The 25,087-nt window shown below is 36.1% G+C and overlaps 3 protein-coding genes and 1 long non-coding RNA gene across 4 annotated transcripts in view; all 4 read left to right on the top strand.

Annotated features, from left to right (window-relative positions):
- LOC309487563 overlaps positions 1 to 25,087 on the top strand; it is a 76,982-nt gene that overhangs the window by 13,538 nt on the left and 38,357 nt on the right. The gene's annotated exons all lie outside the window — the stretch shown is intronic.
- Positions 3,113 to 5,343, top strand: hoxc13b (homeobox C13b; the record flags this gene model as incomplete). Its single annotated transcript, XM_082155316.1, has 2 exons — positions 3,113 to 3,641; positions 5,084 to 5,343. Exons 1-2 carry the CDS (start codon positions 3,116 to 3,118, stop codon positions 5,341 to 5,343), a joined length of 786 nt encoding a protein of 261 aa, XP_082011442.1. The 5' UTR covers positions 3,113 to 3,115.
- hoxc12b (homeobox C12b) lies at positions 14,367 to 15,640 on the top strand (the record flags this gene model as incomplete). Its single annotated transcript, XM_082155083.1, has 2 exons — positions 14,367 to 14,928; positions 15,402 to 15,640. The coding sequence occupies exons 1-2, from the start codon at positions 14,379 to 14,381 to the stop codon at positions 15,638 to 15,640; spliced, it is 789 nt and encodes a 262-aa protein (XP_082011209.1). The 5' UTR covers positions 14,367 to 14,378.
- Positions 20,403 to 22,373, top strand: hoxc11b (homeobox C11b; the record flags this gene model as incomplete). The annotated part of the gene is given in 3 exon segments (XM_082156695.1): positions 20,403 to 21,033; positions 21,036 to 21,041; positions 21,841 to 22,373. Coding segments are annotated over 3 exon segments (870 nt in total). The 3' UTR covers positions 22,074 to 22,373.

The raw sequence follows: 25,087 nt of genomic DNA, 5'->3' as shown, positions 1-25,087 counted from the left end.
TATTAAATGAATCCTTTGAGCCATGAATGCAATTTGCAAATCTTTGTCATTGCAGACCACCCCAGCAAAGTTCTGTCCTGAAACATATACGACTTGTTATAACGTCAGCCATCTTACGGTGCCTTCCTCTGAAGTTAAAAAGAGCTTTATCCCAGTTTGACGACCATTGTGTGGTCTGGAGTCTGGACAGAGATCCCTTAACTTGAACTTGGACTTCTGCAGACAGGAATCCTTGTGGTGGTTTGAGCAAAGACTGAAGGGCTGTTTTAGCTATTTAGTTTAAATGCTATAATTTAAAGAATGGATAGATCGTGATTATATAGTTAATCTAAACTTAAATCTACAACTTAGGCTATAATTATAGTGCACATGATCAGTCTATATATTCCACATGGCTTCCATAACGTAAATTATAAAGATATAGCCTAGCAGTTTGTAAGATACATTTTCGATGTAGAGATTTTAGGATAGCCGATAGAAACTCACAAATGATAGTGGAAATAATCAACAAACATCGACTTTTCCAGTTGGCCTCATCGTTAGGATTTTAAAGAGACTGAGCAAGAATGCTTGCAGTTGACTAAGAGACTTTAGATATTATATAAAATATATGCGTCCTTATTTTCTGAACAGGCTTAAGAACTGATCGGTGGTATAAATAGGCCTATAGACTATAATAACCTTATAAGGAGGTATATGCGTCTCATTCACAAATGAACAACTACGATTAGGCTAGCTTTCTCTATATCATTTTCTGAAGGCATATTTGTAAGTTTCCGTTTTCCTCTTACTATACCAAGCATCAATCACATATAAAGTTTAGCCGATTTAAGTTTTTGCGTTATTTATTTATTACTAATATTGGGATATATTTGAACGATCTCACGTCTAACTAAAATATTTAAATTTAAACGAGAATTCGCAAAGATAATTCGCGGTGGAAAAGCCTCAACAATACGTTTCTGCAGCGAATTCGTATGATTCCCGTATATAATTTATGCCCCCAATGATGGTTGTGTTTAGAGGTGAAATTATGGGTGCTGGTTCATGCTTATTTTAATTAAATGTTATTATATTTTCGATTTGATAAGATTAGGCTACGAATACTTTTTCTTATAAACATCACATGCGAATTCGTAATTGCGACTTCGACCTTGTCGTGAGATCGGGTTGTAATTTATCATTGATTGTCAATGATATTAAAAGGGTACTTGATATATTTCTTCTTATTTTTTGTGATAGCCTATTTCTTGTTAAATTCTTGTTTAAAATGGTTAAATTTCCGCAAAATTATTTTAACATGTCACGCCGAAAGATGAGAAATCTGTATAAAGCAATTCTGTATCTGTATTTAAAATGTTGATACATAATGAACAATATCTTTTAGCATTTTAAGTTAATTTGAGAATATTCTACATATTTTAAAATTAATTATACATAGGCTAACTTTAAATTAGTTGATGCATTATGAGCAAACAAAAATTCATAAATTAACATTGAGTTAATAAATGTTGTTATTGGTATAATACTATAACTTTCAATGTAAATTCAATGTAAAGTGTAACCATTTGTACACTTTTTATGGCAAATTCTGAAGGAATTCAGAGTCCTGTTGAGGAAAGCCTACTTTAAAGTCGAAATATATTTTAAATATGTTATTATAAGTTTCAATCGAAGGTCCCTCTGGTAGATTTAGTGATGATTATAGTGTAAAGATAAAGAATAGGAAGGAACCATTGAGGACAATAAGTGTCTATATAAAGTCTAACTGTAATGTGCAATTGAACTCGACAATGTAAGTGTGAAGTTCGTTCCTTCTGTCTAGACGTATTACGACACTCTTTGTCCGTTTCCACCTTGACCTTGGATTTCCTTGCAGCTGGTGGCATTTGGACGATTAGCCATTATTTAGGCTACTTGCGCTACCACAGCAAATAGCCACTTAATCGAATTGTATGCGTTAACTTTACATGTAAAGTTCCGTGCAAATAACATGCACAACTAAAATGTGAAGTCCTACGAAATTAATCTTGGTGTTTGTAAACTTTAAATTATGCTAGGCCTAGCGATTACCTCCTTTTTTATTTAATAGGACTATTACTTTTTTCTGGTTAATTATCAGGGGTTACAGTGTTTGCATATTCAATAAATATTGTGAATAAATGTCGTGAATGTGCATGCGATTTACTTGATCTAACCCTTAAATTAACCTACAGTTGTCCTACCAGTATTTTGGAATTAGGTGAAACCAATTTATTTAGATGTTACACTCAAAGCGAAATGTACAGAGATAGGGTGGGTTATGGAGTTCTCTATAGACTCAGAGAACTATTCTTACTTCCATGTATATTCTTTGTCATTTTATTACTTTTATCCCCATTTTATCCCACACTGAGACACTTCATCGAATTCCCATAGTTCCCCTGCTGCAGACAATCACATTAGCGTGTTTTTGTATTATTTGAAACTGATAAGTGTTTATGTAAAACAATGTCTAACACTCGTCGGGCTAATGCATTATGTGTGTGTGTTTTTCTTCTTTTTTTCCTCAGTAGCAGAACGTTTAACGAAGCTTTTCCAATCCAAATTAGCAATTGTTTGCCAGACAGTGTTATAAAACAAGAAAAAAGTTTCTTCGAACAAATATCACATATTCTCAGTATAACATTTGCATTCAGTGTCTGCAAAAATGTTAGGCTTAATTTAATTGATTTATCTTAATTTCATAATTCATTAACCTTTCCAAAAAAATATTCTCGAATATGTAGGCTATTTGTTCTTGGAATTGTGGAAAAATAAACCGTTTTGCTTGATATATAGGTCTACAAGCCATCCAACAAGTTTTTCATTTTTGATGACTGTTTTGTCGTCAGTGATATTAAGAGAGAAATTCATCTTCCCCTCTAAGAAATCCGCTTCGTCTTGACAGCATATGTCAGTAATCAGGGTTTAACTGTGCGCATGCGTGCACGGAGAAAATGAGCTTGGAAGTGAGGTGTCAGTCTAGTTTTAAAAAGCAACCCATGATGATTTCGCTGATTCTGCGTGGACGCTGGGCGGACACATTGTTTAACGTGTAATGAAAAAAAAAAACTTCGGATGAACAAACAAAAGCATGGAGGGACTGAGTGGGAGCTGTCCTGCCTCTCACTGCAGTGATTTTATCCCGCACCCTGCACTGGGACGCCTCTCTGGGAACCACCGGACAGTGTACTCGGATATCCCTGCGCCACAGACCTCATCGGGCTCACCCTTGAGCTGTGGATACCCATTCGGGAGTCCATATTATGGATGTCGACTTCAGTACTCTCACAACGTAAACTTGCAACAGAATCCATGTTCCTTCCATCCTGGGGAAAAATACGTGGAACCAAGCGGTGTGCAACCATCTGAAGAGCTTTCCAGTAGATCCAAAGAATTCGCTGTTTACCCAAGCTTTGCCAGCTCTTATAAGTCTGTGCCCGGATATTTGGACGTCCCGGTTATACCAGGAATCAGCGCGCGCCCAGAGTCCCGGCATGAAACTTTATTCCCTATGGACAGTTATCAGCACTGGGCACTGTCGAACGGCTGGGACGAGCAACTATATTGTTCTAAGGAACAAACACATTTTAACTACCTATGGAATTCCCAGTTTTCGGGTAAAATGAAATATCAGCAAATATGATAAAGCTTGGCATTGGTATTCATGTTTGAAATGCTGTGTTATACACTAATTATACTTGCCCTATTGTAGTTTAAGAGGGGGAAATAAGTAGTAGAGAGAATAAAAAGAGATACAACTTAAAAAATATTAGGAAATTTACTTTATCGTCACCCAATCTTAAATATAATTTCTATATGTTCATGTAGGCCTCCTTGTTTTTTTATACACTAGTGATTTTCCGTATAGTTCTTAGATTAATTTTTAACCGAGATGTAGATTGGCAGGTGTCCGTTTAAACTGTAGCTGATGTAAACTTCAGAGTTGAAATATTACCTTTTTATAAATATGCATTTTACTTAAATAATAGCTCTTGTATACGTTTTTTTTTTTTTTTTTCTTGATATTGCAAGTAACCAATCAGGACTCTTAATAATTTCCCGCTCACCCAATTGCAGTTAAAAGAAGAAGAAAAAAAGAAGAAAAAAGAAGAAACCTCATTGATTGGTTTTGGTCATCTTATTGTTAAAGTAAAACAAATGTGTCTGCAAATGTACAATATTTGGATAAGTAACCATTTAAAATATCTCGTCTGTCTATTCTGCCTTGACAAATAACTAGTTTATACAAACCGATTGTCCGATTGACTAAATCATATTATTTGTGATCATAACTAAATTGTTTATCTTCTTGTGTTTTTTTGCTTCAGAGTGTAATTCTATACTAGGCCTAGATTAAATTAAGTATAGGCGATATGAACCGACGGTACAACTGTAGTTTCAGCGTGCTTTGCATGGGACTTAATTTGGAGAGTAAAAAATGTTGAATTTAAGTTCTATTCTGTGTGCTTTAAAATGGAAGGGGGGGGGGGGGGGGGGTTAATAGTGTTTAATGTTCAATAATAATGTTGCAATTATTTAAAACCACTGTGTGGAGAAGAGTGGAGCTTTTGCTCATGAGGACCAGTATAAAGATGTGATTAACTTAAAGAACATTTAACTGAAAATTAACGACTAACAATTATTCTTTATGGTCTTTCGGGATTCACCAATAGGCTTTCTCTCAGTTATATGCCTACCTATGTATATATAGGCCTAAGTGAGTGTTGGAGTTAGAATTTCTTAAATACCTTGTGTTTGTATCAGCTCAAACGTAAACATTTCCAAACCATTTGAAAACGTTCATTTGAAACAAACAATTTTCTTATTCCAAGATAAAATGATAGATTAGATGACTCACAGACAACAAATCTCATATAGGCCTACTTAAATCTTTAAACACTTGGTCAGAATTGTGGTCACAGTTTCATTCACCAATAATTTTACTCGCTATGTTTGAGAGTCACGAGACATTAACAGAGAGTGTACTTGACATTGGCAAATGATTTCTAATATTTTCTTTCCGCCTTAAACTTTTTTTTTTTTTGTTTGTTTTTTGCAGATGTTATGCCGCACCAGACCGAGATGAACGGGTATCGTCGCGGTCGTAAGAAGAGGGTTCCGTACACTAAGATTCAGTTAAAGGAGCTGGAGAAAGAGTATGAAGCCAGCAAGTTCATCACTAAAGACAAGAGAAGGAGGATCTGCGCCACTACCGATCTCTCTGAACGCCAGGTGACCATCTGGTTCCAGAACCGCCGGGTTAAGGAGAAGAAGTTCGTGTGTAAACCAACGCCAAGCAAAGTCATGCATGCTATTTGATTATCGTCGAGTTGGTTGCGCCAACAATTTCATCATTCAAGTAGAACAAAAAAACTTCCTGATCTGCCATCTGAACACACTCTTGTCTAATGAAACATGTACTACTTTACAGTTTCAGTAGCCTTACAATGCAGTAATAGATACATTTCCAGAGAGGAGTCACAACATCATTCATCTTATTTTAAAGAATGAGTTACGTTTACGTGATCTGGAATGCTTAAGAGGTCTGATGATTGTTCATTTTTACTTAAGATTTATCCCATAATACACGTGTCAATCCGCCCATCAGATTCGTTGGTTTGGCGTTTGATATAGCCTATGTAAACAAGACTTCTAATGTTAAATTGGTCACTGCTATTTATAATTTAATAGCCGTCTATGGTGTGACAGATTTTAAATCATGCCTATGTCTTGCCTCGTTTGTGTAGGCCTATATTTGTTCTATCACAGAAGGTTGTGACTTTCAAAAGCAACTGGAATGTTAATTATTAATATGTGTTGGCCTATAGCAAAATCATCAAAAGTCCATCAAAACGTATGATGTCATGCATCCTTGAATTGTTTGTTGTCAGCTTTGCAGCAATGCCCGGTTTCCTACCCGAGCGTTTTTGCTCCATTTTATAGCATGCATACATGCAAAGTTCTTGTGTTTTATAGAAACGTATTGAATTGAAGTTAAGGCGTGTTTACATAAATGCTTTGTTACTAGTAATGTACTAAACGACAAAAAAAAAAAAAAAAAAAAAAATCATACCTCTCTCCTTTCAACGCTTTTATTCCGCAATATTGTCACGCAATTTCATTGTATAGGCCTAGCCTACGTGAAGTCTCTGTCTTATTAAGAGTGGAGATCAAATCTGAACTTTATGGTCCACGGAACACAAAAACACATGCATGTAAGTGAAAATAATGTGCAGAAAATAAATTGACAAAGCAGGAATTATTTATGGGTCAAATTTTCGCACACGTCAATTTCCAGATGTTTGTCATCTTATGCTGTACTATGATTGACTGAAATGTAACAAACTTTATTAAGTTATGAAACGGCAGGATGCATTTGACTGTCTGTAACGAAAGCCATGGAGAAACATATTTATTATCCACTTACTGCGAATCAAACATACGTTCCTCTATATGTAAAACATTTTACTCTATTGTCATTGTACGTTTAAATGATGTCAACTTGTCTATGTTTCTATACAGGTTTCATATCCATATTCGCTCTCCATTGCTGTATTTTTTCAGTCTTTAATACGCGTGTGCGCGGTGTGTGTGTGTGTGTCCTGGTAAACCATTATGGGTTCCCACAGTGATAACAATATCCTAAATCCTTGTCCTTGTGGGGACATTTTTCCTCGTGAGCAAAACAGCTTATAAATCATTCTAAGTGATGTTTAGTGAAAATGTAAAAATGCAGAAAGTTTTTTGTGATGGGTAGGGTTTAGTGGTAGGGTTGTGTGTGTGTGTGTGTGTGTGTGTGTGTGTGTGTGTGTGTGTGTGTGTGTGTGTGTGTGTGTGTGTGTGTGTGTGTGTGTGTGTGTGTGTGTGTGTGTGTGTGTGTGTGTGTGTAAAGAACAAACTTCCTTGACAGTATTTATGCTTAATGTATGCTTATGCTTAACACTCAACTCCTGTGAACATGTAGGTCTAACAAAGTTTGAGATCGTAAATTGAGTTTGTGTGTCTGTGTGTGAATATTCTCAGTCAGAGTCAGGATGGTAACAAGTGAATGCTGTTAACCCTGCAGTGCAGGTTTGGTGGGACAGAGACCGCAGACGGCACATCTTACCCACACTTCCTTTGGCTTTGAGTTGCCAAAAGGCTCCATACAAACAGCAGAAAAAAGTTTTCATTGTGTGAGGTCTCAGAATCCTCACCACAGGCTTTCAACATTGTCTTCGCAACTGATCTGACTGACCTGACCTTCTTTGAAACCTCATCAGTTTCTCTTTTTTTTAAACATTGGCAGACATGATCTGTCTTTTTTCATTGTTTAGGCATTCTGAAAAAAAATATTAAAAACAAACTGTTCTTATTGTATGTAAGGGGATGGTTGTAACACTTTTTAAAGATGTTTAAAGATGACCCCTGTCAGCCAGTGTTTAGCCACACCTATTTCTGTTTGAAATTAGCAGGTTAAAATGCATCACATTTTGCTTGAGAAACAACAATTTATTCTAATGGTTAATATGAAAAAGTTTAAGTACTAAACAAAATATATTTTTGGCCCCAAAAAAGAAAAAAGAAGACATTCTTAGCTCAAAATCTGTTTATTATATTATATTATGATCAGCTAAAATCAAGGAAGTTGACCAAAATATTGGTTAATAATTGATCGTTTAGATTATCCCACTTTTTTAACAAACATTACTCTCATATACACAGGTAGTCTATATTTCTCCAATTTTTCTGCTATATGATATCATCAGCATGAATGTGCAACGCATTATAGCATGAATATGGACTGTGTGCTGGTTGACCATAGACAACAAGTAGACCATTGTAGTCTATACTGATGTCTAGCATTAAGATGTCATTGACACGGTTAAGTTAAAACTACAAGCTATTTTTACGTGTCTCAAAGCTGCAAAATGACAAAACAATAGGTCATATTAAAGCATTTCCATGAATGTTCAATTTTAACATTTAATATTGTGAAGGGCCTATACCAAGACTACAAGAAATCCTCATGGTTGCGTGACAGTTATTCATATAATACAATTATCCATCAAAGGAAAATGTGACTTCTGAATGTTTGTTTGTTTGTTTGTTTGTTTGTTTGTTTGTTTGTTTGTTTGTTGAATGACAGTATGGGATTCTCTTCTGAATAATTGTCTCAGTGACTGTTTTAAAAACACGTTAGTAAAACACTGTTTTACTGCTATTATTTAATATCCTTAATTATCCGTAATTCTAGTGTTGCAATTAATATAGGCCTATGAGCTATTTTCAGTGACCATTTGCAAAGCACAATTTAAAAAGAAGACCTATAATATGGTCTATCACTGCCTCTAGTGGAGAAAGAGTGTAAGTGTGCAGGTTAAGAGCAGTACGGTATGGTAGGCCTACAGTACAGTATGGTACACATTTATTTACGTTTCCACTGTCAAAAGTTGTGAATGTTACCAAAATGCCGAACCGTCCGTCCCTATACCACTTTTACCATTGCACAGTGGTACGGTACTAAAGGGAGCTAGACTCAATGCAGAACGTTGATTGTTTGACAGAGTATCATCACTTGCGCGTGCTACAAGGGGAATGACAACAGGGTTGGGGTTAGGGTAACCTTGAGCCATTTTTTTATATAGTTGAAATACAATACTACTGTTATTACCGGACTCGCGTCCTCGGGAGTCATTCTCCTGAGTCGGACTTGGCAAGTCCGAACTTTGCGTAGGCTACTTGGTATTGAGAAACGCCTAATGTCGGCGCTTGTCTTCTTATGACAAACATGCCGAGAGGCAAGAACAAGATCTGCTGAATGTCATCCATTGTTGTTTACTATGTCGCTTTCTTCTTCGCGCGAAAATGACGTCGATCGCTTCTTTCCAGCATAGGCTAGGCTACACCACGCCTATCAAGTAAGGGTAGGCTACTGTTGGCGGTGGAAACGCTAGCCGGATCAGGGTTTACCGTCCCGAATCGTACTGTACTGTACCGTACTGTACCGTACCGCTCAGTGGAAACGAGCCATAAAAGACGCTTGGATGGGGAGGGAGATGCATATTTGATATATCCATAGATATATTTTATTAAAATGTCTTAAATGGTCTTAATGTCGATGATAATTTGGATTAAATATTTTAGAAAAGTAAATAATCTGCTGCGTTTATTTCTTTTTCTAGGCATATTAACTTTACATTTAGCTTTATATCCTTGTACAAATTGTGGTTTAGATAAATCGTACTATGGTAGTTAAGCAGCGAGCTATATAGTTGTAAGGGAAACGCACGTCCTGGGGTGCGTTTCCCGTACAACTATATAGCTCGCTGCTTAACTACCATAGTACGATGCATCGTTGGAGAAATCAACTAGCTAGTCACGACTGTTTCCCGAAACCGTATGTCGCAAAGTATCGTTCAACCACGTTGGTTTATGACGTCTCGCACGTGGTGGACTAATAACTTATTTGAATTAATCTGTTTGAGATCGAATTAACGCTAGATTTTGTCATATAAGTTACAGACATGGCATCTGAAGACCATTTCAATTTTTTCTCAGTTATTTTGCTTTATTACCAGACTCAATATTTGGCTCGTTCTTACATAGTAGAGCACGTTCGCACATGCGCACTCTTCAAAAACGGTGATTTAAATCTCTTGACAAACTAAAAGACGTAAATTACATTTGTATGTATTCTAAATAAATAACACGGGTTGTACTGAATGTCAGCTTGCTTATTTTGCTAAAGATAAGGATTTATTCAGTCTACATATCATGTAAACTAGAAACTATGCTTCTAACCACAGCTCGAGAGCTATCGTTCCAACCACACAAGTTTGCGATGCTGTTTGCGAACATTCGTTGGAACGATGGTTTCGGGAAACACCAAATCGTTGAACTATGCTGATAACGACGGAACTTGCGACCATAGTTGACTAACGATGCTTTCGGGAAACGCACCCCTGTTTGAGATCGAATTAACGATAGATTTTGTCATATAAGTTACAGACATGGCATCTGAAGACCATTTCTAATTTTTCTCAGTTATTTTGCTTTATTACCAGACTCAATGCAGTTTGCGAACGTTCGTTGGAACGATGGTTTCGGGAAACACCAAATTGTTGAACTATGCTGATAACGACGGAACTTGCGACCATAGTTGGCTAACGATGCTTTCGGGAAACGCACCCCTGGGTAGACTGGGTACAGTTGAGACACTTTTTGCGTTTTGATTTTTCACACAAAAAATAGATACTGAAAAGAAGTGAATTTCCACATGGCATGCCACATGACATTTCATTAGCTTGTAGACAAAGATATTATCAATCAATAATACCCACAAGTAGTTTATATTTTCCACAATTACCTAATAAAAATAAGGTGCTTTTTGTCTCAACCTTGTCTCAACTGTACCCATATGTGGTACAGTTGAGACAGTGCATGGTACAGTTGAGACACCCATTTTTAATGATGTAAAGATAACTTACCATTCATTGTAAATATAAAAAATAAAGACAAATAAAGAAAATAACAATTGGGCAACATTTTTGTTTATTCAACCATTTATATTCATTCATTTTATTTAAATTAGCACTGGTTAAAATTTATAAAGCAGGAACAAGATATTAAACAATATTTATTAATAATACACAGTTTAAATATCACAAATATCAAATTTTATTTTCATTTGCGTCCTATGCTGGCTAATTACGACCTTTAACCTGTTATCATAACACTGAACAATTAAACAGTGTGTTTCCTAATAGAGCTCTATCGGGGGTACAGTTGGTACACGTGTGTCTCAACTATACCCCGCTGGCCACCTCGCACATTTCTCTAGATTTTGCAATTACCTTGCATGACACAATACCATGAAATATGCCAGTTTTTAGGGCACAGAATAAAGTTTGTGGTGATACCAGTTATGTTTAACAGTCATATAGGGATAATAAGCTATTCATTGTGGAGAGTGCATGGTGAAGTGAACGTCCTACTTTAGAAAAAAAACTTTACCCGATATTTTCGGATCGGAGATGCGTCCACTGTTCAAATTTCCCACAAACAAAGAGGACACTAATACGCATGTGCACAGCAAAAATCACAACTTGTGCTTGCTGCGAACGCAAGTTATTAAAGGTGTCTCAACTGTACCTATGTCTCAACTGTACCCAGTCTACCCTACAACTATATAGCTCGCTGCTTAACTACCATAGTACGATGCATCGTTGGAGAAATCAACTAGCTAGTCACGACTGTTTCCCGAAACCGTCTGTCTCAAAGTATCGTTCAACCACGTTGGTTTATGACGTCTCGCACGTGGTGGACTAATAACTTATTTTAATTAATCTGTTTGAGATCGAATTAACGCTAGATTTTGTCATATAAGTTACAGACATGGCATCTGAAGACCATTTCTAATTTTTTCTCAGTTATTTTGCTTTATTACCAGACTCAATATTTGGCTCGTTCTTACATAGTAGAGCACGTTCGCACATGCGCAGTCTTCAAAAACGGTGCTTTAAATCTCTTGACAAACTAAAAGACATAAATTACATTTGTATGTATTCTAAATAAATAACACGGGTTGTACTGAATGTCAGCTTGCTTATTTTGCTAAAGATAAGGATTTATTCAGTCTACATCTAATGTAAACTAGAAACTACGACAGCTCGAGAGCTGTCGTTCCAACCACACAAGTTTGCGATGATGTTTGCGAACGTTCGTTTGAACGATGGTTTCGGGAAACACCAAATCGTTGAACTATGCTGATAACGACGGAACTTGCGACCATAGTTGGCTAACGATGCTTTCGGGAAACGCACCCCAGGTTAGATCGACCGCAGTTTCAAGAATGGATGATCGTTTGGCTATGTTTGTTTTTTTGTTTTTTTTTTGTTTTTTTTAAAGGGTGAGTCTGGTGTTAGAGAAGGTCATGGAAGGAATGCGACCTTAGTGTGATTCAAGTCCACAGAATCCGAGAATGTGTCGCACACATGTACTAGACAGTGACCTTGAACCGACACAGAAGTGGGAAGCTTCAGGACAACTGAGGATATAAACTACTGGTTAAGATAATGAGAAAAACTGTATTTTAAAAGATGTTAAGGCAGGCAATTTAATAATTTTTATAGGCCTACTCACGTTCATTTAATTAGTTGTAAGACTTGAACGTGCTTATCAGAAGTCTTGGAATAAAAAACTCGATTCATGGATTGCGTTTGATGTTTTTTATTATTAGCCTATTATTATTTGCATACATGCATGTGTTGGTTGTGCAAAAATGATAATAAATTATTTTTAAAAATTCATTTGCGCTCTGAAGATGAGCGAAAGGTTTAGGTTTGAAACGACATGATCACAGAATTGGTGCACTAACCAATTAGATTTAATTTTAGTCGTAAATGTTGTCATATTTTGGAATTTAAAATGTTTACGTTTCAGAAAGAGAAATGCTATTACACCTTGAGGAGGAAGATGGAGTGTGTGCAATCCTATACTTTACTGGATTACTCTTCCAATTATTCATCAAATTAGATACTTTGTCTTACAAAAATAACCCTGAATGTACAGCTAGCTATAGCCTATTATTATACAGTTCCATGAAACACTGTGTATAGCCTAATGTATAATTGTTTATGACGAATACACACTGAAGGGATGAATGATGTTGATGCGACTTTCCTGTGTGTAATTTACTAATTCAATTGCTCTCAATTTAATGTTCTATGCTTCGAAGATGGACTTTAATGGTTATGATGGCACGATGACATAATGGACGCTCTCTGCCTTTTATAAAATGACTGACTTAACAACTCTTGAGTTAAAACCACTGAATGGAAACCTGTATCGGATTTTAAAGTAATATAATTTGAGAGAGAAGTCTTGAATGTAAATTTTTTTACAAACGTATTTGTGAGGGGGTGTAGTTAATGCAAATATAGCCTGTTATTATTGTAATGCATTACTAAGTACTTTCCCCTTGAAAACGTTAAGTAATTTAATCTGATATTTTTTTGTCTGAAATTAAATTAAATTCTATATAAAACAATAGTGAATTTAACATAAAAAAATTAACGTGTAATGATGAAATGTATGTTTTCATGTAACCTCTCTTAAATACTTTGGTCAGTTCAAGAATAATTTATGTAGTTTTCTATTATTTATTTGAAAGAATTAAAAGAGCAGTTATGTATCCTTGTTTTGTTCAACTGGTCGAGGTTGATAACGGATTCAGAGAGTTCAATACTTTTTAGAGAGATAAAGAAGTATAGGAATCTGTTGAATATAATTAGTAGCTATGGGATAAATTAACTTTTTAGAGTAACTTACCCAACACTGTTAATATACCATACTGTAAATATGAGGAGAGCATGTTTTTGAACCTGGATTTGCTTTGTGTGTTTTAAGCTAGATGTTTTAAAATGTTAAAATGTCCAAATAAAGCCGCGCAACATAACTTAAAGGGATAGTTCACTTTGAAATTAATTTTTGGTATGTTTTAGCTTACCTCAAGGGCATCCAAGATGTAGGTGTCTTTTTTTCCGCAGTAGTTTCAATTTTGATATTTTTAGGTCAAACCGTTCTTGTCTGTCAGTCATATAATGCAGGTCGATGGTCACTGTCTCAAAGAGCATGCACAGAGTCCAAATTAAAACAATTCCCCATCGTCCAAATTAAACAATTCCCCATCGTAAGTACACATTGATGGCCCAAGACACGAAACGAGCGGTTTGTGTGAGAAAACGAACAGTATTTATATCGTTTTTACCTCTTGAACACAGCTGCGTCCAAATGATCTGAGAGCGCGGGCGGGTATAGATATATACACTAGATGTCGCATTGGCTACTGCGAAACCGTAGCCAATGCGACATCTAGTGTATATAGTGTCTGCGCTTTCAGATCTTTAATTTAACATTTCAAATAATCCTGATGCTCGTCATTGCATAATGAGATGACATTGTTTTGCTGACAAAATAATAAACAATAAAAAGTAGGCTACACCTAAATCTGTAAATGATTTTAAATCACAAATAATATATATTTAAAAACAATACATCCAAATCTGTAAATAGTTTTAATCACGTAATATAAACTACCAGGATATCAGTAGGCAACTGAGTGAAAAAAAAAAAAAATCTCTTTTGGAAGTACAGTATAAAAGGCATTATAGTATAATAAAATAAAATAAAATAAAATAATAAACCAAGCTAATACTTTGTCAGACACGAAACACAGTGGGTGGCTCCTTCTGCAACTCACTTGCAACCAGTGTCATGTGACCACTATGCAGCCAATAGGGCTCAGCCTGGTTTCCCCATACGTTAATGTCAGATTTGCTATAAACTATAAACTCTTAGTCGGGCCCGCCAAAATGGGCGAGCACAATCTCCTTAATCCCGGGTTTGTTGGACAATTGGTTAACATTCATACAAGAGATGCATGTTATCTCTCCAGTTTCCGTGCGTCGGACGAACCGCTAGGGATACAAACCTCAAGAAGACACAATGTCTGCTCTTTGTCTTGGAACCCATCGGAACCATGTACTGGATACCCACAATCTTATGTTTCCCTAAACTCCACATACACTCAATCATGCGACATTCCTCGGCAGGAAGAACACAGATGTTGTTATAGTGAGAGTGCGTGCGCCACCAGCGGTGCTGGTGACAATAACAATACCATTCTTAAACTGGACAACTCTTCAGTGTCAGGACTGAAGAATCTGAACGGAATGGACAACGGTGGAAATTACTCCAAATATGACTACTTAACGACTGCCGAACATTTAACCCTAAACCCTCCATCGTGCCGGTCCCTTGAATCCGATTCTGGTTCTTCACTCGTTATGGAGGGGTCCAAGACCCCACCGGGCATCACGAGTCCACTGACATCCCCTGACATCCACACAGCCATACACGGAGGTGAGTCTTTATAAAGTGTTGTATTTAGATGAGAAGATGACCCAGCAAGCAATAGCCATCATTTCACCGTTTCGGTGAATAACCTTGAATGTGGTTACATGTCGTTTTTGCCAAAATAACTTGCGAGATATATTCTAGCATGTAAGCAAAGTCAACAGTGATTACAAGGTGTTTGGTTTCATTTCAAATTGATCTAATTGATGACTATAGTCTTGGGCTATGGTTAGACGTCTATTAAATTTTCACCGACAAATTTTGTCTTGTTTTAGCCTAGACTTCAGGGCTGTGTATTGACGGCTAGACGTCTTTTAAATGCAAAATTGCTTGCCGTGGAGGATCTTGAAGAGAAATCATGCATGTTCTCTAAAAGGAGTTGGACAGTGTGCGCTTTCAAATAAGTGAATTTCGTTGCTTGTGCGTTTGTCTTGCAAACATAAACAAAAATCATTGCAGAATTTTCTTTTTTTTCTAAGGTGCGCTGTGGTTCCCAATTCACACACACACCCGAAAGAAGCGTAAACCCTATTCAAAGCTTCAGCTGAATGAATTAGAGTGTGAGTTTATCCTCAATGAGTTCATCACTCGACAGCGGAGGAGGGAACTGTCGGACCAGCTCAATCTCACGGACCAACAGGTCAAAATCTGGTTCCAGAACCGTCGCATGAAGAAGAAAAGGCTCTTGATGCGGGAACAGGCTCTGTCTTACTTTTAGAGCGAGGCGGATCCTGACTGAGATCTGAGATGATTCATAAAACATCGGAATGATTGCTGATTGTTTTGTTATGAATGGAGGATCAGTTAGCGGTTTCCAAATAGTAGCTAATTCTCATTGAAGCTTGACTGGACTTTAAGTAACCGTGCACACAGCTTAAACGAAAAGTTGATGCGTAAAATAGAAAAGACCAACCCGATCTCCGACTAAATGTATATAATTTACAACTGCAATAAGCATGAACCTGCTAGCCCCACTCCTAAACATAACAGTCATGTGCAAAAATGCTTGTCAAATCTGTTTACTGCAGATTGCCAGGGTAAAGGGACAAAGAGGTTTTATTAGCTTTTATTAGAGCCACCTGACGGCATTGAGGCTTCTAAGTTTGTAGTTCAAGATGAAATTATGATCTTTTTTGTCTCTTTGTTGTAGTCCAGACCAAAGTGCAGCATGGACGGTGCCAGGCTTTAGCAAGTACTAGCCTACTATTGTTGTGATATTTGCATGTGATGTTTACAACGCTCGAACATTCACTCACTGCCGTCTTTCTCAGTGCGGTCAGTTGTGTTTTCCTCTAGGAACGCTGTGTTAATGATATATTGGTTAAAACGGAGTACATGATAGCAGTGTAGGCTATAATACTACTGTTGTGGGTTATGACGTTTTATAATCAGTGCAGTGTCTTCCTGATGTTTGGGTGGCAAATGTCTGCTACACCAATAAGCATTAAATGATTGTATCAGTGTGGGGCTAAGCGTTCGATTCATTTCCAATAAAATGTGATTACCTAATGTTGTCTGTTCTCTGTTATTGTCTATGACCTAACGTTTCTTAGCTGTATCTGACATAAATGTGTCTCTAGCTATAGTTTTAGCAGTCTAAATTAGCCTACTGAAATGTGCTAGAGGCATAGGTTTCGTGAAATAGCCTAAATTTGCTAGTCAGAATTATGAACCTTTTGGAAGTTTGTTTTTAACACGCTCAAATGTAACATTTCTCACCAAAATATATCCAACCCGTCATGGTTTTTATTTTGTATGTACACTACTAATTTCCCAATGTCCTGTAATGAGGTTGTGTAAAAATGAATGCTTTGATACTAGCTTAACGCTTGACATTTAAGACATTTTTGAACGTCAGCATGCATGATGATAGCACTCATTTGTCTTTCCACAATAAATGTCCTTGTTATAAAGGTTTCGACTTTGAGACAGTAGGGCTCTTTACAGCCTCTGGCTGTGGCGTGGACTCGACCTTGAATGTGGCAGTGGGAGGAGTGAGAGAAGAAGTAAAGTAAAGTAAACATTCAGATGTCTTCCTAAACATTTTCATTTAGCTTCCTGATCCAAAAAGAAAAGAAAAAAACTGCCATACAATAATGTTTTTTAACTGTATTAAATGTAACAGAAATCAGGAAACATCCTTGTCACAGATATTTTGAGATAGCAATAGGACAAACAATAATAGCATGACAATTTAATCAAATAACCTGCGAAGTTATTTATATTTAGGTCAAAAAATAATATATATCATCTATCATCATCATCATCATCATCATCATCACTTAACTTGCAAGATAATGGTTACCACCTTTTACGGTGTATGTGAATCTTAATAGTACAGATTAAATGCATTTAAAGAAATAATAATTTAACACTGAAAAACAAGACTAATTTCACAGTTTTTTATACAATTATTATGGCAGAAATAGTTTAATCTACAGGCATACAATCAATTGCTCATTGTCATTATTTATTTGATGATTAAAGCAAGTATTGTATGTAACAAAGAAAATACGTTCATCAGATAAACACATTGTAATCATACATTTATTTCTAAGTATGTAGCATTTCTTGACTTGTTTCTGAACATTATATAAAACAGTGCCGAACGGAAAGATTAATATTACTAATAGTAAATAATGTTATTGTTGTAAGTCGAACTAAGTCGAATGAAATTTAAGAAACTTTCTGAGATATAATCTTTAATGTTTCTAGTCTCATTTCCTCTCATTATCACTCGCTTTTGTGTCCTGAAACTAAAAGCAAGAGGGAATGAAAGGATTCCTGCGGTTTATGAATAATCTGCACTGTGCCGCTGTTGTAAAGGTCTGTCGGTCCGTATTAAACGGTTTTACTGAAAATGTCTATGATTTTTAGGAGGATTGGGCATTAAGATTTTCACGCGAATATAGAGATGTTTTAAAGTTCATTTTTATGTATATACTTTTGTTGTAACCTAATTTGTAACTCAAATCAAATGTCATTTCTGACTTAATGTAAAGCACATTTTAGGTTACCTGAGGAAAGATTAATTCGTTATTTTCTCACTAATCAATAAATTTTTTATAGCCTATTTGATAATCCTGCGGATTTTAAATTAAGGTTAAGAAATAATAAAACGGTTTTAGAAAAGTATGCCATTGTACGTATTAAAATTTATAACATTCAACTATAAAATCACCACCACTGAAACCCTAAAGAACGATCTTTTGAGTTTAGATTTAGGTTTTCGATTTGTTTTGTCAGTGTGGAGAAGGAAGACGATATAAAAAAAAATCACCTTAATTTAGTGTGACAGGAAAATGGCTTTGGATATATTGGAAGGAAGAAACAATTTTGCAGTAAGACCAGGGCATAAATATAATATATGAAGGGATTCTAAATGCAACTTCAAACACCAGCACTCTTTCTCTGAATTTAAAACGGTAGGAAGTAGCGGAGGAAATTAAACATCATAAAGGAGAAACTACAGGGTGCATGACTTGCTGCAACCGAATCCTGTGGGAAGTAAAGGCTCATAAGGTCCTGCGCTCTTAGAACCCTCCATAAGGTCCTGCGTTCTCCGCCTAAAGAATTATTGTTATTCAATTCAAAAGTTATCCCACCCATTTCAACCATACGTTGCTCACATCTCTGTTTCTGAAATGTATTGCTCATCACTTGTTAGGATATTAACTTACAGCGAATAATTAAAATAATTAAAGCTCATATTCTAATGCTGAAATTATTCATACATTTTATTAGCTTCCCATGTTTAAAATATTTCTAAATTCTCAACTAAATTCTATTGTGAGCACATCGGATCCTTGTTATATTTCCCAATGCAGTCCCTGTAGGTACAAAAAGAGTAGGCTACACATTTTAAACGGCAGGGTTCAGAATAGATGACTTCTCAGGCAAAAATAGTAAGCGACTGTAGGCTATTCTTTTATGTGTTCGATGATCTGTTCAGGTCTTTGTGGCTGTTCTACCAACGAGCTGATGAGTTGAATCACGTGTCTTTAACACCATCAGCTTAAAATAACAATGAATACATAACCAACACCATTCTGAAGTTCTAACTTGTAGCCAAGTTAAGTCTGTCTAAATTAATACAACTTTATACACTTTATTAGAGGCTTGTTACAATTTGATATAATTTGATTTGAAATAAAATTGACCAGAAAGGAAGAATTTATTTTATAGTAAAATTGTCATAACCATCCCGATACGAAACCCCTATATTGCAGTCTTGACATTGTGTGTTTTGTTGTTGTTTTGCACATATTTCTATTCATTTCTTTCGTCGCCATGCAGCTTAAATGTGAATGTGGTATATATATAGCTGCATGTTTCATTGGTCCAGCTTTTAAAAGTTGTTGCCGATCACTTACTCTTGACCTTTTTATTTTTGTTATACACACTGCCCTAGTTAATACTTGAAACTGTTCACAGTACAAGCAAGCAAGATGAAAAGTTTGGCTAACATCCAATTAAAATGATGTGAGTCTAGAGGGACAATAACATAATTTCACACGCCTGCCATGTGTAGTGCTTGTTTTATGATAACATATTATGACAGATTTGCCTCAATGAAACAGACAGCTTGCAAAGTTAGCTTTCTAATACGGTTGTTTGTTAAATAGAAAATGACAGACTCGACCAATTCGTACGAGTGAGTACGAGGTAGGCTATCTAAACCCAGTGATGTGTAGGTTTAGAGGCGGAGTCAGGTGTAGGTCTTTCGTTCGAATTCATAAGAATTGGGAAACTCGTAAAATATGTACGATTTAGCAAAAATCGTACGAATTCGTTCGAGTGAGGTCGTATATTCGTACGAATTAGCCACCTCGTAAAATACGTAGGCTAGCCTACGAACTGCCGTGAGATCGGGTTGGACTTTTACACCGGCCTTCTAATGCATATCCTGGCCCTGCACAGCACTGCACATTGTGTCTCTCTTCATGAAGCTCAAATGAGCTGATTATCTGGATCAGATGTGTTAGATAAGGGCGACAGAAAACCTAACCAAACCAAATCCGAAACTAACAAGAACCTCAAACCAATTAATAGTCCATTAAGTCCATTAAATAAATTCTTTCTATTTATGCACTAAAGGCACATTCATTTCAATATTTTTTTTAATACTATTGAAAACTGTAACACTCTGTCCTGCAAATGTGTAGGCTATATGCCATAATATGGCATTACAAGTACATACTTAGATTGAAATATTATGTAGTGAAAAAACTAATAGGCTTCTTCCAGAGCACCATGATCTCGTCGTCTTTGAAACAGTCAATTCAGCCGGCTTTACCTTGAGTGAACCACTCCAACGTGTGAAACGTTTCTAAATTGATATACGAGAATTTCAACTTTGGATCACGTGTCTTAGCGCGAGTTAGTGGTGGGATATAACGTGTCATCTCGCCTTCCCAATTTTTTTCTTCTGTTCGGATCCAAAGCATTCATTTTGATCTACCGGAGAACTGAAGGGAATAATGTTTAACTCTTTCAATCTAGGTAACTTCTGCTCCCAGTCTTGTAAACAACGGACTTCCGAGTTTGGAGAGCGGGCGGAATGCGCCACAAAACTCTTCCTCCCCAGAACCCTTTACGCCCCAGAATATTCTACCGTTTCTTCGCTTTTACCACAAGCCCAGTCACGGCAAATCACATATTCGTATTCCACTAACTTCACGCAAGTTCCGCCAGTCAGGGATTTATCATATGAGTTGAATCAGTCGGGTAAGTGGCACAACAGGGGGAACTATTCCTCTTATGCGGAGGAGGACAGAGATTGCCTTCCGCCGTCAGCCACCATGACGGAAAAGTGGATGAAGAACGAAAATGTCTTCAGTCACCACTATCACCCGGGTATTAACCATTCCAGCACTGGCTTTTACTCCAACACTGGAAAGACCAACGTTTTTTCGCAAAGTTTTGGTCGTTTTTTGGACTGTTCCAATAGCGGATTGGAAGATAACTGTTTGCAGAAAGGCAGCTCTGGAAAGCCGGAGTCTTCAGTCCTCGTCAGTGCTGGAGATGTAGAGAAAGAGCATGAGAAAAACAGAACCTCGGGTTCTTTTCAAACCTCGTCGGGGACAAAAAACGACAACCAAACCAAATCCGGTTAGTATGTGTTCGTCGCTGTAAAATGTTGGCTAGAGCGGTGTTTCGTATTAGATTTTATGTGGAGTTTTATAAGCATTCAAGGGGTTTTATTATAACCTGGCTACAAAGCTTTTTCTGTGAGCGGGAAGAATTTTTACAATGGGAAAGGTCTTTGAAAAAACACCATGTTTCACACAATGTGTTAGTCAGTCAAATTGTGCGAGGAAGCAATGGTGACAAATAGTAACTTTGATCATGAACTTGTATCGAACGTTTTAATGGATGTTACTTTTAGCAGCCAATAATAAAAAGCAATTGAGCAGAACGTTGCTTTCAGCATCTGAGAAGAGGAAAACCGCTGTAAGTAAAACCACAGCAAAAACCTTTCGAAAATATAATTCTATAATTTAGCAGAAAGTTTAATGCGTTTTTGAAAATAACTTTTTCTGAGAAATGCATTAAAGTTAAAACAAACCCGTTACTTCGCAATAGTGTATCAATTTGAATAGCCCGACTGTATAGACGAGATCGTTCTCTCCATTTATTTTATTATTGTTTATTTAATGGTGGCACGTGACATAAAATCCACTGCCAAAGTTATATTTTAATATTTTACATGTTTGTTGTTGTTGTTGTTTTTATGGGGGGAAAGGTTAATTAGTAACAAATAGAGTACATAGGCTGTTACTAATATTGTTGTTTTTCATTATTAAAGTTGCTGGTAGTGATACATCCATAATGAAATAAAGCCAGTAATTGATCATTTGATAATAGCATTGCTATGGCAGTTTTTGACCTCTCTCTTTCTTGTTTAATTGCTCTTAGCTACCCCACGGCTGAGGAAGAAGCGATGTCCATACACCAAGTTTCAGATCCGAGAACTGGAGCGAGAATTCTTCTTTAATGTTTACATCAATAAAGAGAAACGGCTTCAGCTCTCCAGAATGTTAAACCTCACTGACCGACAGGTCAAGATTTGGTTCCAGAACAGACGGATGAAGGAAAAGAAGTTGAGCCGAATTCACCTGCAATATTTTTCTGGAAACCCCCTATTGTGAACTGTGAACTTTTCTTCGAGGGACAAAAAGTATGTGACTTTTGAAAGGCATCGATCTTTGTGTATAGTTGTGAATAGAGTGAATGTTTCTCCGAGATATGCTGTGCAAATACAAACAAACATTTGCGTCAACTCGGAGACAATGAAAAAGCATGTTTCGTTATTGTATGATTCAATGCAACAGTACTTAACCTCTACAAAGCTGTTGTAATTATTCTCATTACTGGCTCAGCTTTTAAAAACAAGCTGCTGAAAAACCAACGCAGTGTTAAAAATCTCTTCGCACCATTTTATTGTTTGCGTTTTCCATATGCCGTGAAGAAGCAAAAATGCTTAGGCTACACGATTGGACGTGCAAAAAAAAAAAAAAAAAAAAAAAAAAAAAAAAATATATATATATATATATATATATATATATATATATATATATATATATATATATATATATATATATATATATAATACTGGGAGGAGATCCCGGGGAAGACCTAGGACACGCTGGAGAGACTATGTCTCCCGGCTGGACTGGGAACGCCTCGGTGTCCCCCCGGAAGAGCTGGAGGAAGTGTCTAGGGAGAGGGAAGTCTGGGCATCTCTGCTTAGACTGCTGCCCCCGCAACCCGGCCCCGGATAAGCGGAAGAAGATGGATGGATGGATATATAAATATATGTTCGATATGTTCAAATATGTTCAAACTCGCATATAATGTTTAAAAAAATCCCGTAAATCAGATGTGAATATGAATGGCTAAGAATGTTGTTTTTCGGTCAAGTCAAGGTAAGAATAAATTTTGTAATTTAACGTTTGACTTAAAAGTAAAAAAAAAATATGTTTTAGAAAATGTTTTAATCATCCAGTGTAATAATGCTTGACATAAATCACATAAAGTACTTTATTATAACTATAGCCTGTTAGGCCTATTTGATATACATTTGAAGTGAACACAGGCTGAAGTTATTGAATTGCAACTTCATCATTAATGCGTAATTACAAAAAAATAATTAAATACATGACATAAATACAAGCGTCAATATGAATGGCATTAATGTATATATTAGTTTAACATAAATAGCATGGTCAGTACATTTGACAGTCACTTTAACCATATTTCAAATACAATATAATGATTCATTTACTTTTAAAGTAGCCTAATTAAAATAGTTTATTTATAGTCAACTACTTGCATTTCAATTTAAACTACATTTTAATCCAATTGTAAATAACCTCCAATTAAGTGTACGAAAACTTTACATTCAATTAGCACTTATACTTGTATTCTTTTAAAGTACAGTAGTCTGCATTTCGAAGTGGTTCATCAAAGTTGTCCTAAGACAAGAACGGGTATTGTTCAATTATATGTATAACTTTGATGAAATGTGTTGATCCACTTCAAATGTTGGCTACTGTATAATATTTTCTTAAGCCCTCTTTTTAAAAGTATGCTAAAGTGTAGGCCTACTTATTTTTCACAAGGGAAAGGATCATTTGCGCTTTGTCAAAATCTCGTCCAGTCTAGAGACAGTCTAAAGGCAGACGCAACACGCAAGTGATTGTTCCTTCAACCGAGATTCTTTCTGCTGTCAGAAAGAGAAGGCACAATTTATATTTGTAGCTGTGCTTTCACAACATTTTAGACATGTAAATATGTAAGAACATGTCAAGTCGGTGTTTAAACAAAGAGGTCTAAAAAACATGTTCATTTTTTGTTATGAATGCACCTAACACATAAAAATCAACTTTTTTTTACTGATTAAAGGCGCTCTTTTAATTAAACAAATATTTTGTTTTATCATTTAACCCCATAAGCACTGCATGGTTACTTTTTACTTTTCTTAAAACTAATTATTATTATTTTTTTAACCTATTTTGGAACTTTTGGTAACCCACGAACAGGTCTCTAGGCTATCTAACAAAGAAAATGAGCACGGCAGGCGTTATGGAGATATATAATAAATAATTAATCAAGATTAATGAAGAATGTTTTGATAATAATGCATTGCATGTAAACTGTTTAGGAGGTCAAACATTGTCTACCTTTAAAAAGCACAGGTCTGAGGGAATTCTGTTATGACGTGTCTGGATAAGGAGAAACTCCATCAGAAAGCAGCTCTAAAGGAGCTTACAGAGAACATGAGGGCGGTTCTCAACGTTGCTGGGGGTTTTTGGTTTGTTTTGTCTTTCAAAATAATCGATTAAAGATTGATTGAATTGAATTGATTAACTGTTTAATTTTAGGCTAATATAAAATGAACATTTTGCTTCGCTCTATAAATTAATGGAACAACTCAATAATAAAAAAATGTGTTGCTTAACTAAACGGGGGTGCATTTCCCGAAAGCATTGTAAGCCAACTATAGTTTACATTTACATTTATGCATTTGGCAGACGCTTTTATCCAAAGCGACTTACATTGCATTTCAAGGCACACATTTACATTCTTAACAGTTTATCAGTTTGTTATTCATGTGTAAAAACTACTGACTATTATTATTTTTAATAGGAGCGTAAGGGACGCTCAGAGGGTTCGGTTAGCAAGTGAAAATGTGGGTTCTTAATCAATCAATTACTCACAGGAACAACAAACATGCACCAGTCCATATTGTGAAAAAAAAAAAAAAAATATATATATATATATATATATATATATATAGGCCTATATATATATATATATATATATATACACCTGTATACATATAGACTGGACTGTCCCCTGATATTTGTTCAGGGATATCTTTACTTGTCTAGGCTTGTTCAAGCATTAATAAAGATATATACGTTGTTGGGCTTTTTGTACATAGTCGCTCCCAAATGTTGCTCGGGACATTTGAACCTGGTAGAAAGTCCTTCCTAAGTGGAAGGATTGGTGTTGTCATCATCCAAGTTTCGGAAGAGGGATTGACCAAACCACAGGTCTAACATAAATCCAATCTTGAACCTGAACTGCAACTGTATTACTTATACGTCCATGCAGGTCCAGGGAAGGTATGGGTCACCTTGCCCACTGGCCAGAGGGC

This window comes from Leuciscus leuciscus (assembly GCF_965113295.1).
Source record: "Leuciscus leuciscus genome assembly, chromosome: 23".
In the NCBI taxonomy this organism is placed as follows: domain Eukaryota; kingdom Metazoa; phylum Chordata; class Actinopteri; order Cypriniformes; family Leuciscidae; genus Leuciscus; species Leuciscus leuciscus.
This window is presented reverse-complemented; position numbering and strand designations above follow the sequence as displayed.